A 19,085-nucleotide genomic window follows, 5' to 3' on the forward strand; every position below is an offset into this window, starting at 1 on the left:
CTCCCTGCTTCCTCCTCTCCCCATCCTCACCTCCCTGCTTCCTCCTCTCCCCATCCTCACCTCCCTGCTTCCTCCTTTCCCCACTCCCTCACCTCCCTGCTTTTTTTTTTAAGGTACTCTTACTCTTAATTCCCAATTACCTTGTAATTATATAGCCCTAATTTTCTGGTTTGTATCAATAGATTATTTCTGACCTTTTCTTTCCTCTTAGCCTGCAGTCTTTTGGCTTTTTGATTTTTATTTTCAATTTTTCCCACAACATATGGAAAAAATTTCAAACTGATAGAAAAGTTGGAAGAGTAGTAAGATGAATACCCATAAATCCTTCAGATAAATTCACCAGTTGTTAATATTTTACCACTGTATCTTTCTCTGTACACACACACACACACACACTCCCCACCGTAACACACACACCCACCCGCCACCACCACCACCACTGTACCTGCCCTTTTTTTCTGAGCCATGTAAGAGCAAATATCAGACTCTTTACATCTAAACACTTCAGCAACTATGTCCTAAGAATAAGTATACACTTCCTGAAAAATCATAATATAAGGGCCACATTCAGGATATTTAACATTAATTTATTACTACAGTTTTAGTCTATAGTCGGTTATCCTCAGTTGTTCCAATTATATCCTTCGTAGTTACAAATCAGTTGATTTATCACTGTATTATGAAGTTTCTGTAGAACAGAGAAGATGTTAACAGTGATGATTAACTCTAGTGTTTTTTAAAAATTTCATTTTAGTGAATTTACACTGGAAGCCTGTTTTTATTATTATGAAAGAGTGTTTAGTAACTTTTTAATAATATAATCAGTTACTGCACACTTTACATGCAAAGAGAAAAAAGTTAAACATTAAGCGTAAAGGATATATGTCTACTACATATGACTTTGTAAATTATCAGTACATTGAGATATTATCAAGCAGAGAAAACCTTCACTGACTTTCTAATGATTTTACATTTTCCATTATATACGTTGCATAGGATAAAGACTTCTTTTATCTGGAGGAGATCTATAATGATACCTACCTAAACCATCTATTCTACAGATGAGCTGTAGTCTTAGATTATTGAATAACTTATACAATATCACATAATTGGTGACAGAAATGAGACTAGGACCCTAGGTTACCTGTAGGTCTTATATATAATCATGCCAATATTAATAAAATTTAATTATGGAAATTTTAGATTATGGTTTTTTTTTTCATGCCATTGTGATAATCCCTTTTGATGCTAGACCTGACTTAATTGTGAAATAACAGAAATATTATTCTTTGAAAGTTTTAATTACAAAGAAACAAGCTTAGGGAGACTTGTTTCCTACAGGATTTGCCTTCAGCCTGAGATTTTCTGTTAAATTTGATGAGGTAACTTAAAATAGCTATTAGATGGAAGAGAGAGTACATACTTATAAATAAGATCCTTATTTCAAAACTTAAGTTTCTCCATCTTGTATCTGTGTCATTTTCTCCTTAGGTAAATCTAGATAGAAGCACTATTGAAGAAGTAATTACTGTCATAATAAGTGAAAGTGAAAGTCGCTCAGTCGTGTCCGACTCTCTGCGATTCCATGGACTGTACAGTCAACAGTCCATGGAATTCCCCAGGCTAGAATACTGGAGTGGGTAGCCTTTCCCTTCTCCAGGGGATCTTCACAACCCAGGGATCGAACCCAGGTCTCCTGCATTGCAGGCAGACTCTGCCAACTGAGCCACGAGGGAAGCCCAGGAATACTAGAGTGGGTAGCCTATACCTTCTCCAGGAGATCTTCCCAACCCAGGAATCGAACCGGGGTCTTCTGCATTGCAGGTGGATTCTTTACCAACTGAGCTATGAGGGAAGCCCATATTGTCATAATAAGGAATTATGAACTAGTGAGGTTTTGACCTTACCAGGACAAAATAACACTAAGGCATATTGACATTTCTCTTATTCACTTTTGTAGATATTTAAGATTATTAATTTTACTCCTATGTATTTTTTTATCACTTCTCTGGAAAAATTACTGACACTGACGTATAATTTTTTTCTGTAGAAATCAGTGAATTTCCGTCCGAATGCTGTAGCGTGATGGCAGGGGGCACTCTTACGGGATGGCATGCTGATGTTGCTACTGTAATGTGGCGAAGGATGCTGGGTATTTTGGGAGATGTCAACGCTATTATGGATCCTGAAATACATGCTCAAGTTTTCGATTACCTCTGTGAACTTTGGCAGAATCTAGCTAAGGTAAAAAAAGAAACAAAAGCTAAAAAGGGAGAAGGAAAGAAAGAAAAAGTATTACGAAGTATAAAAAAAACCTAAGATAACATTCCCTCCCCAGTCCCCTACTACAGACTGATGACTTAACCATGATTGAATATATAGTTGGTGGTAGGAACCAGATCTCAGGTTTAAGGTAAGGTAAGCCAGAAAAGAGAACACTTGTCATATCATAGATTTGTTGTGTTTTATTTGAAAATTACAGATTAGAGATAATCTTGGCATTTCAACTGATAACCTGACCTCCCCTTCTCCACCGGTTTTGATTCCTCCACTGAGAATTCTTACACCTTGGCTTTTTAAGGTAAGTTTAATATATAAAATATTAACTTAAAAATTGCATTAAGTAAATAAGTATGTAGTCTCAAACATTTGAGAGAGAAAAGACTGTTGTGTAGTCTTCTAGAGCACTTAATTTTGTTTTATGTTTTGTTTTGCTTTTTAAAAATTTGTCTCATTGAAGTATAGTTGATTTACAATGTTGTGTTAATTTCTGCTGTGTAGGAAAGTGATTCAGTTATGAGTGTGACACATTCTTTTTCATGTAGTGTTCCATTACAGTTTATCACAGGATATTGAATATAGTTCCCTGTAAAGCACTTAGTTTTTAACTAGCCATTAGGGGTTATATAGAGAGGAGTGGGCCTAGCAAAATTATTATTTAGGATGCATCAATTTTATTACTGAAATAATGAATATAGAAAATTATGCTATTATATTTAAATGAAATGTAAACTTCAATTTTCTGTTATAGCGTATGCTGTGTACTTTTAAGGAACTGATTCTTTTAAGTATTATTTGATATGTGTGGTGCATTTCCCTAAGTGAAACAGTGTGTAGTTATTCACACCTACATTGTATCATTTTAGTAATAAAGGTAATTCTAGTAATTCTGATATTTGGTTCAGTAAAGAAAATGAGCCAACAGAGGATAAATGAAAACGAATATATTGCTTGTTGTATTCAGTTGCTTCAGTATGTAACAAATAGTATTTGGTTTTGAGTATTTTTTTGGTTTTGCGTATTGAAACAACATCTTTTAATTGTAGGCAACCATGTTAACTGATAAATATAAACAAGGTAAATTACATGCCTATAAACTTATTTGTAATACAATGAAAAGGAGACAAGATGTTTCTCCAAATAGAGATTTTCTAACACATTTCTACAATATAATGCATTGTGGATTACTTCATATTGATCAGGTAAATATATGTACTTTCTAAGAAATTGCTTTATGACTTTATCTTTGATTCTTGAATCTGTTTAACTCTTGACTTTCAAGGTGTAGAATTAAAAAGCATTCCTTTATATGAGTAATTTATTTACTGATTTCTCCTATATATAACATCATTTATCCTGAAAAATGACTTCAAAACAAGCTATTGTAGTTGAGAGATTAACTTGATTATTAAGTGCATGTTTCTTCTAGTGTTATACCAACTAGTTTGTTTTTGAAGAACCATCCTTTGCTTACATTGAGAGCATCTTCCTTTAATGTCCTAATACACGACTAAGTGCACACACGCACGTGCTTAGGGCTTCCCCGATAGCACAACGGGTAAAGAAACCACCTGCAATGCAGGAGACACAGGAGATGGCGAATTTGATCCCTGTGTCACAAGATTCCCTAGAGAAGGAAATGGCAACCCACCCCATCGTACTTGCCTGAGAAATCTCATGGACAGAGGAGCCTGGCAGGCTACAGTCCATGGGGTCACAAAGAGTCGGACATGATTGAGTGACGAAGCACACACATAGCTGGCACTTAAGACTTAGAATTTGCTCAACTAGTCATGCAGTGATCAGAAGTTTTTTTCCTATTCTAAGACTCCGTATATCACTTGCAGTTCATTTAAGGAGCATTAAATTAATATCAAAGATGATATATCTTTCTGAAAAGTAAAAAAACTTCTTGTGTTACTTTGAAATAATTAGTGTTTTACCTTACACTCTTAATTATGGATAAAGAGCTCCGTTTAAGGTAAATTGGATTGAGTAATATAACCTGGTGCACTTCATCTTCATGGTAAATTCCAAAGGCAAAATGAATGAATAACCAAGTTAAGAATATTCCCTCAAGAATGCCTGAGTCTAGATTTTTGAGGCTAGATGTCTATCATCTAAGGGCTTCAGTTTTTCTAAAAAAGAATTTTCCAAGTTGCCACATAGCAGGTCATGCAGCTTCAGACTTCAAAGTGATCTCATGGAAGCAAGTAGGAGGCAGGAGGAACTACTCTGCACTTAAGTTTGACAACACAGGGGCCTTAGATTTTTAACCCTATGAAGTGAAGAGCCCTCTGACTCTCCAGGGTTGATGTCAGTTAAAAAAAAAAAAAGTGTTCTAAGTTTACTTTCCTTTGACGAAATACAGTACTAAGCATGTATTATTATGAAGAATTAAAATTAGTCTTTCCTATTAGGCAAGCACCTATAGTTATTACTTGTTTTATTATTTCGTATCTTATGTGTATTTAAGGATACTGATTAGCTGATGCCCAGATTGCGCATTTGTGATTTTCCTCCTCTTCTCTTTCTCCCTAAGGACATTGTCAATACCATCATCAAGCACTGCTCTCCTCAGTTTTTCTCACTCGGCTTGCCTGGTGCCACAATGCTTATTATGGATTTTATCGTAGCAGCTGGCAGAGTGGCTTCTTCAGCTTTTCTCAATGTAAGTTTTTATTTCCTATCCTTTGTAATGTAACAAACAGCAGTTAACCAAGATGCAGCTAACAAAGCAACAAAGGAAGAGCTATTGTTGACAAAATATGACAAGCTGATGTTCAGGAAAAATATATAATTTAATTAGAATTAAGCCTCTATTTATTTATTTATTTTTATTTATTATTTTTTTTCATTTATTTTTATTGGCTGGAGGCTAATTACTTTACAATATTGTAGTGGGTTTTGTCTTACATTGACATGAATCAGCCATGGATTTACATGTATTCCCCATCCCGATCCCCCCTCCCACCTCCCTCTCTACCCAGTCCCTCTGAGTCTTCCCAGTGCACCAGGCCCGAGCATTTGTCTCATGCATCCAACCTGGGCTGGTGATCTGTTTCACTATAGATAATATACATGTTTCGATGCTGTTCTCTTGAAACATCCCACCCTCACCTTCTCCCACAGAGTTCAAAAGTCTGTTCTGTATATCTGTGTCTCTTTTTCTGTTTTGCATATAGGGTTATCATCTTTCTAAATTCCATATATATGTGTTAGTATGCTGTAATGTTCTTTATCTTTCTGGCTTACTTCACTCTGTATAATGGGCTCCAGTTTCATCCATCTCATTAGAACTGATTCAAATGAATTCTTTTTAATGCCTGAGTAATGTTCCATGGTGTATATGTACCACAGCTTCCTTACCCATTCATCTGCTGATGGGCATCTAGGTTGCTTCCATGTCCTGGCTATTATAAACAGTGCTGCGATGAACATTGGGGTGCACGTGTCTCTTTCAGATCTGGTTTCCTCAGTGTGTATGCCCAGAAGTGGGATTGCTGGGTCATATGGCAGTTCTATTTCCAGTTTTTTAAGAAATCTCCACACTGTTCTCCATAGCGTAAGCCTCATTTTAGATCCCGCACATCTCATCTTCCTTTTGTTAATCCCCCCATCCCTAGACAGATAGATTACAAAGTAATTTGATTAGGTGTCACCTTTCTTAATTACAGTTGCATTCCAGTTGTGCCTTCCATTATGCCCCACATACCTGAACAAGTATTCCCAATTTTATTGCTCAGCTTTAAAGAAAACCCATAGCTAATCTCTGTCATTGATTTTTTTTTCACTTTTGTAGTAAAATTGATTTTTAATTGAGATAGTGGTTGTGAGCCTACTGTGCTCCATTATGCCTCTGGCCTTGTATCCGTAAATCTAGATTATGTTTTAAATATGGAAATGAGTTATTTTGTTGAAGATTAGAATACTCCATCACTTCTGTTATAGCGTTTATTAACATGAGGAAACCCTTTTGGAGATAGATTCTTGTTTTATGTGTATAGAAGATGTTTTATATTTCTAATAGATTTGTTTTAGCGTTTTTGTTAGGCGTGCTTAAACATACATCAGTGTGTAGGTATTTTAGTAATTAAGTAAAACATTGTATCAGTAGGTGGATGTTGATGGTTCTTGGGCATGAAAGAAGGCAGAAGAAGAAAAATAAACATTCAGTGCTGATACTTAAGAAATGGCTTAATGTAGCCAAAGAGAAAGGATGAAACGTTACCTTCATCCCCAATCTAAGCATAATTTATTTTTCATTTATTTTTATTAGTTGGAGGCTAATTACTTTACAATATTATAGTGGTTTTTGCCATACATTGACATGAATCAGCCATGGATTTACATGTGTTCCCCATCCTTATCCCCCCTCCCACCTCCCATCCCTCTGGGTCTTCCCAGTGCACCAGCCTGAACACTTGTCTCATGCATCCAACCTGGGTGGTGATCTGTTTCACACTTGATAATATACATGTTTCAATGCTATTCTCTCAGATCATCCCACCCTCGCTTTCTCCCACAGAGTCCAAAAGTCTGTTCTATACATCTGTGTCTCTTTCTGTGTCCTGCATATAGGGTTATCGTTACCATCTTTTTAAATTCCATATATATGCGTTAGTATACTGTATTGGTCTTTACCTTTCTGGCTTACTTCACTGTGTATAATGGGCTCCAGTTTCATCCACCTCATTAGAACTGATTCAAATGTATTCTTTTTAATGCCTGAGTAATGTTCCATTGTGTATATGTACCATAGCTTTCTTATCCATTTGTCTGCTGATGGGCATCTAGGTTGCTTCCATGTCCTGGCTATTATAAACAGTGCTGCGATGAACATTGGGGTACAAGTGTCTCTTTCAGATCTGGTTTCCTCAGTGTGTATGCCCAGAAGTGGGATTGCTGGGTCATATGGCAGTTCTATTTCCAGTTTTATAAGGAATCTCCACACTGTTCTCCATAGTGGCTGTACTAGTTTGCATTCCCACCAACAGTTCACCCTCTCCAGCATTTATTGCCAAGCATAATTTTTAATTTTTTTTATTAAGTTGTATAGGTAGTGTTTTATCATGTACATAATACCATAAAACTCATCTAGGCTAGTGCCTATTTCTTGAAGATACAGTGAACATTTTCATTCCTAGTTACTTTATTTATCCTTAGGTCGTTACAGATGTAATATAGAGACACTGAGTCTTCTACTCATTAGAACAATCTATTACAATACATAAGTTGCCTTTAAAATGAAAGTATATTTTTTCCTCGAAATTAGGGTAATTTTATGCTGTTAGCTAAAATTGTATTCCTGTCTACATACTTATTAGCTGCAGCCACATTTCTGCTTTTTAGCTGCTCTTAAGGAAAGCTCTGTTTGTTCATTGCATTTATTGAGAATAACAGTAGTTTATATGGAAAGTACAGGTGAAAACCTACTCTTTTTGTGTTCCCCTTTCCTTTTTGAATTTTGTCTTGTACTCTGACTTCCCTGTGTAATCTGATTAGGTAATAAAGTAATTTTTCTGATAAGTTAAAGATTTTTAAAATCTGATACATAGGCACCAAGAGTGGAAGCACAAGTTCTTCTGGGATCTTTGGTTTGCTTTCCCAACTTGTATTGTGAACTGCCTGCTCTCCATCCCAACATCCCTGATATTGCTGTGTCTCAGTTTACAGATGTTAAGGTAAGAAGTCAGAGACTAATTTATAATCATAACAGTACATTCAGGAAAATTTGCATTCTTTATTTTCCTCTAGAAAGCCACACAATTTTTAAAGAACATTAGCCCGCTGTACCCCTCAGACACAAAGGCTGGAATGTTCATTAGGAGCATAGCCTTTATTATTTGTAACTACTGTGGAAACATTTTCTCACTATTGAACCCACTTATATGTCATTATCTTAGGATTCATTCATTCACTCACTGAACATTTATTGAAATCCTGAGTCAGATATGATGCTGCTTATATAAGGCTTCTAAGATTGAAGGCACTCGGCCTGCGCATTTGACTCTCCTTCCAGTTTGCCAAGGTGATGAATCAAACAATGTAAAGGAATATTCTTTTCTGCTCTAGGAAACTAGGGAATTGGGGTGGGGATCCCATGTACCTGAAGTATTAACAGGCTTAAACAAGAGATGGTGCAAAATTGAAGTGACCATGCAATTGCTTACCCAGATAATAAACCTCTCTTAGCTACTATAAATTCCCGTGGGTTTAACAGTCCTAAGAAGTTGTACTTGTTATAGTAATTGCCAAATGGTCTCTGTGAGCTGAGTTGGCCCTAGAATTAGAAAAAGAGAATAAAGAAGGGACAGGACAGTAGCATTCTGTCTCCTTGAGAGTCATGCTGATGACTTTTTTAAAACAGATGTGCTTTCTCTGAAAAATTTTTTAAGACTAATTTTTGTCTGGAATATTGCATATACTTTCCATACCACCTTTATTTTTCTTTATCACACTTGTTATTTTTCAGTGTCTGATTTATACTTTAGACAAATAAACACCAAGGTCTTAGTTACTGCTACATCCTCAAGCTTACCATGATGCTTGGCATGGAGAATATACTCAGATATTTTTTAGACAAGTGAACTTCACTGAAACATAAAATCGTAGGGGCTGATGTGAATTTGCAATGATACTTGATTGAAATTATACAAATTGGCCTTTACTCTTTAGGAATATACTGGCTTTGGTTTCTTCTACGTTCAGAAGATTCTGAAAATCAAAAATAAGTTAAGAGCTTCAGTGTTCTTAGGCAGTTTTGAGTTTGTTTGAGCTTAGCTTAGCCTACTATATGTGATTTGCATGAACTGAGTGGCCTTCTACTTTGTTGGCCATTGTGTAGGACGTAATGGCTGAAGTGATTTAAAAAATAATAATAACACTGTCACATAGAGGGGCTGCCCTGGTGGCGCAGATGGTAAAGAATCTACCTGCAGTGCAGGAGACCTGGTTTGATTCCTGGGTCAGAAGATCCCCTGGAGAAGGGAATGGCTACCCACTCCAGTATTCTTGCCTGGAGAATTCCATGGACAGAGAGGAAAGAGCTTGCATAGAAAGCTCTAGGGTTTAAACAATAGGTAACTTCCACCTACCTATTAATTCCTAGCCATTGGGCTAGATGCTAAATTCACAAAGGTAAGTAGAAGTTCACTCCTCTTAAGGACCTTACAGTCTGTATATGTGATAAATCTTTAGTGAATGAAATATGAATTCTATTCCAGTTTCTATAGACTATAAGCCAGGAGACACTGGCACATATCCAGGGACATAAAACAAGATACAAAAATTTCATGGCCTAATGATATTGAAATCATACAGAATCTGTTCTCTTATCACTGTAGAATTATGTTAGAAATCATTATCAAAAGATAATTGAAAATATTTTGAAATGTAATGTGACATTTACCAAGAAAGATATTTGACTTAGCCATTGAAAACCTCTAATTGAATGATTTTTAAAAAATACATTAACTATTAACTGGCCCTTCTCCCCAAATTCACACATATCATGGTTTACAATTTTTAAAGAAGCAGTTTTCTTTTAAATGATAATTCTCAAAGTTTTAAAAAGTTTAAAAAGATGTTCATACCTTTTAGCTATTAAATCTGCTTTAATTATCTTTATAGTGAACATATTATTGCTTTTCTAATCAGGAAAAAAAGCTGGCTTAAAACACAACATTCAAAAAACCAAGGTCATCTGGTTCCATCACTTTATAGAGAATAGAAGGGGAAAAGTGGAAGCAGTAACAGATTTTATTTTCCTGGGCTCCAGAATCACTTTGGATGGTGACTGCAGCCATAAAGTTAAAAAACGCTCCTTGGAAGGAAAGCTGTGACAAACCTAGACAGTGTATTAAAAAGCAGAGACATCCCTTTGCTAACAAAGGCCATATAGTCAAAGCTATGGTTTTTCCAGTAGTTGTGTATGGCTGTGAAAGTTGGACCATAAAGAAAGCTGAGTGCTGAAGAATTGATGCTTTGGAGTTGTGGTGCTATTAAGACTTTTGAGAGCCCTTTGGACTGCAAGGAAATTAAACTAGTCAATCCTAAAGGAAATCGACACTGAATATTCATTGGAAGGACTAATGCTGAAGCTGAAGCTTTGGTACTTTGGCCCTGTGATGCAAAGAGTCGACTCTATGGAAAAGACCCTGACACTGGGAAGGATTGAAGGCAAAAGGAGAAGAAGATGAGATGGTTGAGGGTGAGATGATTAGATAGCATCACCAATTTAATGGACATGAATTTGAGCAAACTCTGAGAGATAGTGAAGGACAGGGAAGCCTGGCGTGCTGCAGTTCATGGGGTCACAGAGTTGGACATGACTTAGTGACTGAACAACAACAAAATCAGGAAAAAGTTTTTGAACATATACATTTGGTGATAAATTTCCAAAAATATTTGTCTGCTATAACAAAATACTACAGAATGGGTAGCTTATAAGTGACCAAAATTTATCTCCTACAGTTCTGGAGGCTGAGCCCCAAATCAAGGCTCTAGCATAGTCACTTTGTGGTGAAGGCCCTCTTCCTGGTTCTTAGCTTGTGCCTTCTTGCTATTTCCTCACAGAATAAGAAGTGCTTAGGGAACTCTGTGGGAGTCTCTTATAAGAGTGTTAATCCTATTTATAAAGGTTCCACCCTCATGGTCTAAGTACCTCCTAATACCATCATCTTCAGGGGTTGGGATTTCAATGTATGAATTTGCAAGGAGAGCACAAACATTCAGGCGATACTATTGTTTTATTTAGGGCTTTCCCTAGTGGCTCAGATGGTAAAGCGTCTGCCTACAATGAGGGAGACCTGGGTTCGATTCCTAGGTTGGGAAGATCCTCTGGAGATGGAAATGGCAACCCACTCCAGTACTCTTGCTTGGAAAATCCCATGGACGGAGAACCCTGGTAGGCTATAGTCCACGGGATCCCAAAGAGTTGGACAGGACTAAGCGACTTCACTTTCTTTCTTTCTTTCTATTGTTTTATTTATTTAGCTAATTTTATGGATAACATTGGAATATATTAAAATTATGTACATGAGAACAAAAATGTCTGTTTTATTTCTCTGTTGTATCCCTAGTGCCTAGGCCCATAGTGACTATTTAATAAACATTTGCTGAATAAATGAATGAAATCTTAGTCATGGCTACTGTTTCTCCTTCATTTTAGGAACTTATAATCAAAACTGTGTTAAGCTCCGCAAGAGATGAGCCCTCTGGTCCTGCACGGTAAGTCAGACTTTCTTAAGACTTGACATAACTCTTCCGTGTGTGCAGTTTTATTTTAAAAGTTAATTGAGTTATTTAGCAGTCTGGGTTGTTTCAGATGCACAAAAGCTATTCTAAATCACAAATTTAAATTATTTGGATGATTAAATTTTTCATTACAAACTTCCTTCAGTAAAAATAAAATCCTAGTTACCTTCTTCAGTATCTTCACCTTCTGTATCTAAAATGATTTCTTTTAATCTTATTAAAATTCAGCTACTCTAGAAAATGATATTGTCTTTTCCATTATTCCACATTTTCATTTCATTTAGCTTTAACTCTAAATTTGATGATTTTCAGTATTCTTTGCCTAGCATTTTCTGTGCTAATAATGACAACCTTCTAAGTTTACAGAGATATTCCTATAATATTATTCTATTCAATCCTCATCACAATTCTAAGAAATTATTAGAATTATTATTCTTCCAATTTTACTAGCAAGAAACTGGCAGCATAGAAATCTAACATTCATTAAACTTTTTCCAAGTGCCAACCACTGTTATAAATACTTTATTACCTCACTTAATCTTTGCAACAATTTTTATCCTCCTTTTTATAGATGGGAGCCCAGAGAATTTTAGTAATCTGCCCTATCACACAGAAAATGTAGAGCCATAATTGAAACCCTGGCAGTTTGTCTTCAGAGCCTTATTAGATGTATAAGTAGTAAGTGGCAGAACCAGATTGGAACCTTAAGCTTCCGATTCTAGATCTTCTGCCCTTTTCTTTTCTATTTTTTTAATGTTATTGCCTTTCCAGTGAAAGAATATTTAAGCCTAAAACATAATTATTCAAATATAGATTTAGGAATCATTAACATAACAGCTGGTGTTGACAGTATAGGAGAATCCCAGAAGTTGAACATTAAACATTTTCTAAACTTGTTTGATTATACTTTTCGGAAATGTGGGGCCTTACGCACACAGACACACACACACACACCCTTTTCCTATACTTTTCAGGAATGTATGGCCTTACATACATATACAACCAAAAAACAAAACTTAAATATTTGTATTCCAGTTTGTGCCTTTAGTTAGCTGCACCCATGGAGAACTTTGCTTCACTTCAGAGTTTATTGTTATTTTAGGATTACAGCTCCTTCCACTGCTAAGCCTGACACTTGGCCATTTAGATATGTGAGTGTGTAAAGTTTATGGGTGGGCAGACTGAGAAAGCAAGCAAGCAGTAGACCACACATAAAGACTTTCTGCAGTTTTGATAGTAAATTAGTAGCATTAACACTGAAAGGGGGACTTTGATCCATTACATTCAGGAAGAAAAGGATTTCTGCATTGAATTGTTCTGAAATTTAGCATTATACTGAATTTAAGAGTATCAGGACATGGAAGATACATCAGAAAAACTAGAAGGAGTTGACTTATTTTTGTACCTTGAAAAATTACATGCTTCATTAGAAGCTTATACTTGAACACACTAATAGAATTTTTACTGATTCTGATCATCAGATAACTTTCTTCAAGCTGAAACTCAGATATAGTAGGGAACTGGAGTTTCACATTAGAAAATAAAACAAAAATTCTCCAAGTTCTATTTCTGTTGGAATTCCTTTATAAAGTGTGTAAGTTTTGTGTTCTCAATTTGTTTTAAAGAGAATTGTTAGCTAGTTATGTTAAATTTAAAAGATATGAAAGAAAAAATATCTTATTACTGCTATCAGTCAATAAAATTACAGTTTCTATTTTGAAAGCAGGTTGCATATTTGTTTGGGAAATTGATGATATCAATTTGTCAATATGGGTTTGTTAGAAATAGCCTGTATCTTTATCCCCACCTATGATCTTGGTAGTAAATTGTAGTTGAAAATAAGGCTTAGAACAGGAAAGTCTACTCAGTAGTCTGTAATAATCTGTATGGGAAAAGAGTCTGAAAAGGATGGATATATGTGTATCTGAATCACTTCGCCGTACACCTGAAGCTAACAGCATTGTAGATCAACTATACTCCACTATAAGATAAAGATTAAATTAAGCTTAAAAAATAAGGCTTTGCGTTTGGGTTCTCCCACTTTATCTTCCTAGGTAACAAATTGATTAATGAACAGTAATGAATTGATTAACAGTAACAAATTGATTAATTCGCCTAAATTGTGCATCTTCACTCTAGGTTGGTTGGTTGGGGATATTTTGGTTGTGGTGGTGGTTTCATTTCATTTACAGGCACATCCGCTTTTATTTGTATCATTACTTGTTGCCTTTTTGCAGATGTGTAGCACTTTGCAGTTTAGGTATTTGGATTTGTGAAGAACTAGTCCATGAGTCTCATCATCCTCAAATTAAGGAAGCTCTGAATGTAATTTGTGTATCATTAAAGGTAAGTAAGTAAATATTTAGAAGACTGTATTAAGATAGTATAGAATGCATGATTATTTTCTCCCAAATGTTAATTATATCTTGTGCATTACATTATTTCCTTGATTCTGATGTTTTCCTTAGTAGTTCTACTCTTGAATTTAGGGTATCTTAGTGATGGCCTGTTTTATTCCAACTTTTTATGTATTTGGCTTTGTCCATAAGATACATATGGATGACTGCTATAAAGGAAACCAGTCATTTAACAACATACGTAGGGCTGTTTACCATTTCTTAATCAGTATTTTTGTAACCTCCTCTTTGATCTTTATTACCTCCTGAATTCTTAAGCTGTTCCACTTTTTGGCTTTTTCATTCAAGTTAAATGCTCTGTTTATGACCAGATTCAGATTTGTTCAGAAATAATAACCTGATTATTTGGAGTCTGAATGAACAAATGAATATTTTTATTAGTAAAAAGATTAGTGATATTATTTTTTGTTGTGTGACTTGTAATACAATATCTATATAGAACTCTAAACACATAAAATATAAAAATACTTGACAGGTATTTCTGAGTATATACTATGTTTGAGGTGCTTTGCTAGGCAGAGGAGAAATACAGAATAAAAAAGAAATGTAAATATTAGATTGAAGTGATTAATAATGTGGCTGAAAAAGATCAAAATTTGATCAAAAATAACTCTTAATAAGAGTAATAAAATATAAAAAGCTGAGAGAACCAAATGAATGGTGCATGTAAGCTGCTGATTCAGTTCAGAGAAAGCAGAGGTTACTTTGACTTAGTTATCAGAGAGGACTTTAGAAAGAGGACACATCTAGTCAGGGCTTAAAGAGCGGGTGAGATTTGGTTGTAAAGAGATAAGCATAGAAGTTTGACTTTATACCAGTGGGGAGTCATCTAAGAATTTTAAGCACAGAGAATGTCAGCATCAGAACAGTTCAGAAAACAATTTGGAAGTATCATACACAGTAAATTGGAATGGGGAAAAATGGGACAACAAGATTAGCAGTTTAGAGGCCATTCTAGAAATGAAATAAAAACTTTAATGAGGACAAACGTTACAAAGAAAAAATAAAGTTAATTATATATTTGGAATGTTATGATTTTTAATTTTGCAGGTTATATTTATCTTTCTAATATTTTAATATAAATATAGAGTGACAAAAATAAACATGTATATACAATTAAAAATTTTTCAACAACTAGTGCATAAATGAATAATATCAAGAAGAAATTTTTTATCATATTTCTTTTTTATTTTTTTTTCTTATTACTGCAGTTTACTAATAAAACAGTAGCCCATGTAGCTTGTAACATGCTTCACATGCTGGTTCATTATGCACCTAGACTTCAGATTTACCAGCCTGATTCTCCCTTGAAAATTATTCAAGTAAGTAATTTCTCATTTGTTTATTATGACTTGTTAAGGATTCTTATATTTGGATACCTTGAAATATAAAATTATTTAATAGTTTTCTTTAAATTTTGCATAGCTAAATAGTGGCCACTTGGTACATATTTGAAATACCATAGTTCATGGTAGTCCTTTTCTATATTACGTTATCTTAATATATTAAGAGATTATGTGGTTGGTTTTAAATGCTATGTGCAAATTTATTATTGCTGTTGTCTTTATAATGTAAATTCAGTATCATTCCCTGTCTTAGGTTAGAAAACGGTTACCAAAATCAGAACATTATTTTGGTTCATTCCTTCCCTTTCCTCTTCTGCCAGTCATTTATAAAGTGTTTTCTTTCTTTTTTTTTCTTTTAATTCTGTGTGTTCTGTGCTTCCTGTAACACAAGGTACTATAATAACCTTTTAAACTGGTCTCCTGGCTTCTGAGGTCATCCCTCCAAGTCATCATTCATATTGACATGACTTATGTCACTATCCTGAAGGAGAAAAAACAGTGAAACTAAAGTCTCCAAGTGGTTTTCTTTTACCTATAGAATAAGACCCAAACTCTTTAATTGCAACTTACTTGGAAGCCTCCAGATGAGAACCCATACCATCTTTTCAGAATCATGTACAGATTCCTTTGATGAAATACCCTGTAGTCTAGGCACCTGAGTCAGCTATTATCCCCTAAACATACCCTTTACTCATCTTCTTACCTAAAATGCTCTACTTTCTCTGCCCACCTCATCTTTCAGTGATTGGTTTAAATACCATCTCCTCAAAAAACAAGAATCCTTATTCTTTCCAACCAGAATTTATCTTTCTTATCTTCATGTTCTTATAACATTTTTAGGAAAGACAGTAATATTTATTAAGCACTTACCATTTATCAGTCATTATACTAGTCACCTTTTCATATGGTTACCTCATTTAATTCATAAAAGGTCATTTGAAGCAGATTGTTATGTTATCTCTTCCTCCTCTTCTCCCTTTATATGAGATGAGAGAAGTGAGGATATAGTAACTATATAAAGTCATAAGCTAAACCAGGGTAGAAACAGAGTTCAGACCCAGTCTTAAATTTCAGGTCCAGGCTTTTGCCACTCAACCATTGTCACCAAGGCCCTATTGTAGCACTAAATATATTTGTGTAAAAAATCTAAGCTTCTTTAAGGCAGTGACAGTTTTTCTTTATTATTTTTTATGCATAGGATGACTTTCATATAGAATCTCTTAAATATCTGTTGAGTTTAATACAGTATTATGGATCAGAGATTGGGTTTGAAGGTTAAACCTGGTTTAATTAACCCACAACTCTGCCATTTGCTAAGTTTATAACTATGAACAAATTACTCAGTCCTCTAAACTTTGACTTTCTTTATGTTTGCATTTGGGATAAAAATACCTACCTCACAGAGTTGCTCTGGAAACTAAATGAGAAAATATATATAAAACACTGATACATTTTGCCATAAAAGTGATGGGACATAAATTTTAAAAAGTGTGTTGGCTGCAGCTACTGTCGCAATCATGCAGGATTTGATAACTGGATGTAAATGTGAATGTTCATATATATATATGTATTAAAGCATTTGTAATTTTAAAACTTGAAAATTTTACTCTTTAAGATTGGTTATTCTGTTGAAAGTTAAGGTATTCTTTAAGCAGATTTTTTTTCTCATTTGAAAGCCTCCAAATGCTCTCTTATATTTTCTTTCTCAGTTTTATGTATTTTAATACTTACCTAAGTAATTCTTAGGTGTATAGAGTTTTTGCAGATTGCCTCACTGTAAATTATGGTGGCCAGTGTCTACAGATAAATAGTTATACTTCACCTCTAATTGAATGAAGAAATGAAATGCTAAAATAATAGAGGAATTCCCTAATGGCTGCCTACTTGCATATTTAGGAATAGAATCCCAGTTCTATTACCAGTATTAAGTATTAATCTGATATACTAGATTCATTCTGTTAGTAAGTAAAACCTTTTACAGTGTAAATTACCTTAGAGCAATTTTTTTGCTTGAAGCACTCATTTATAAAAATATAATAGCATGCAATAAAAATACAATAAGTTTACCTCAATACATTTTTAACATATACATTAAAAAATTGAATAAGATTAAGAAATTTTCAGTAAATGATAAAACTATATTAATATTTTGCTTTCTTTAATAAGGTCTTCTATTTCATACTTTATCAATTTTGTTCATACTATGTTCAGTGTACAATATATGTTAATTTAAAAAGTCACATTATAAAATTGTTTTTTAAGAGTCATATATTTGCAAGTATGTATACCACAATATCCAGGAAGACAAGAGTAAATTATTTTTCCCTCACTTCCTTGGGGAATAACTGATAAATATATTATATTTAAAATGTATAAAGCAATGATTTGATATTGTAGAAGGGTTATCAAAATCAAGATAATTAACATATTGATTATTACACATTGTTAATGTTTTTTATGGTGAGAATGCTTCAGGTCTACTCTTAGCAACTTTAAGATAATATTGTATGATTAACTGTATTTACTGTACTATACGTTAAATCCTTAGAATTTATTATTCTTATAACTGAAAATTTGTGCCCTTTGACCTCCATCTCCCCAGCTCACTGGACCTCAGTCCCTGGCAACCACTGTACTATTCTATTTCTATAAAATCAGCTTTTTTTAGATTCCACATGTAAGGGATACCATACAATATTACCTTTCTCTGGCTTATTTCATTTAGCATAATACCCTTCAGGTTTTTTCATGTTCTCACAACTGACAGGATTTTCTTCTTTCCTATGATTTAATAATATTCAATAGTGTATATATGTACACCACAATTTCTATATCCATTTATCTGTCAAAAGACATGTGGACTGTTCCATATCTTGGCTGTTTTGAATAATACTGCAGTGAACATGAGTGTGCATATATCCCTTTGAGATACTGATTTTATTTCCTTCATATGTATACCCAGAAGTAGTATATATGATACTACTTATATAGTAGTATATAGTTACATTTTTAGTTTTATGAGGAACCTCCATACTGTTTTCCATAATGACTATACCGGTTTCCATTCTCACTAAGAGTGTATAAGGGTTCCCTTTTCTCCACATTCTCGCCAACATCAGTTCTCTCTTGTCTTTTTAAAAATGGCCATCCTAACAAACGTGAGGTGATACTTCACTGTGATTTTGATTTGCATTTTCCTGATGATTACTGATGTTGAGTACTTTACCATGTTCTTATTGGCCATTTGTGTGTCTTTGGCAGAATGTAACTCAGAATCTTTGCCCTTTTATAAATTCAGATAATTTGTTTGGCTGTTGGGTGTAGAAGTTCCTTGTATATTTTAGATATTAACCCCTTACAGATATACGGTTTGCAAATATTTTTTCCATTCGTAAGTTGTCTTTTCACTTTATTGATGGTTTCTTTCTCTGTGCAGAAGCTTTTAGTTTATATAGTCCTACTTGTTTATTTTTTCTGTTGCTTGTGCTTTAGGTATGATTTCCAAAAAATTACTACCAAGACCCATGTCACAGAGCCTTTTTCCTATGTTTTCTTCTAGGAGTTTTAAGGTTTCAAGCTTTTGTATTGAGACTTTGATCCATTTCAAGCTAATTTTTATGAGTGGTATAAATTAGGGGTCCAGTTTCATGCTTTTGCACATGGATACCCAGTTTTTTTCAACACCACGTGTGTGTGTTCTCAGCATCCTTGTCAAAAATAGACTGTATATGTGGGTTTATGTCTAGACTTCATTCCAATGTACTGGTCTGTGTGCCTGTTTCTA

General features: G+C 34.4%; 1 protein-coding gene across 9 annotated transcripts in view; it reads left to right on the forward strand.

The window, feature by feature from the left end:
- Positions 1-19,085, forward strand: part of RALGAPA1 (Ral GTPase activating protein catalytic subunit alpha 1) — a 212,502-nt gene that overhangs the window by 111,745 nt on the left and 81,672 nt on the right. For all 9 annotated transcript variants that reach the window (XM_043489272.1, XM_043489274.1, XM_043489277.1 and 6 more), the window contains 8 exons: positions 2,051-2,244; positions 2,483-2,581; positions 3,327-3,482; positions 4,823-4,951; positions 7,839-7,964; positions 11,453-11,511; positions 13,776-13,884; positions 15,167-15,277. In XM_043489272.1, coding sequence (XP_043345207.1) covers positions 2,051-2,244; positions 2,483-2,581; positions 3,327-3,482; positions 4,823-4,951; positions 7,839-7,964; positions 11,453-11,511; positions 13,776-13,884; positions 15,167-15,277 — 983 coding nt within the window. The remainder of the gene's footprint in view (positions 1-2,050; positions 2,245-2,482; positions 2,582-3,326; positions 3,483-4,822; positions 4,952-7,838; positions 7,965-11,452; positions 11,512-13,775; positions 13,885-15,166; positions 15,278-19,085) is intronic.

Source organism: Cervus canadensis, chromosome 17 (genome assembly GCF_019320065.1).
Source record: "Cervus canadensis isolate Bull #8, Minnesota chromosome 17, ASM1932006v1, whole genome shotgun sequence".
NCBI lineage: Eukaryota > Metazoa > Chordata > Mammalia > Artiodactyla > Cervidae > Cervus > Cervus canadensis.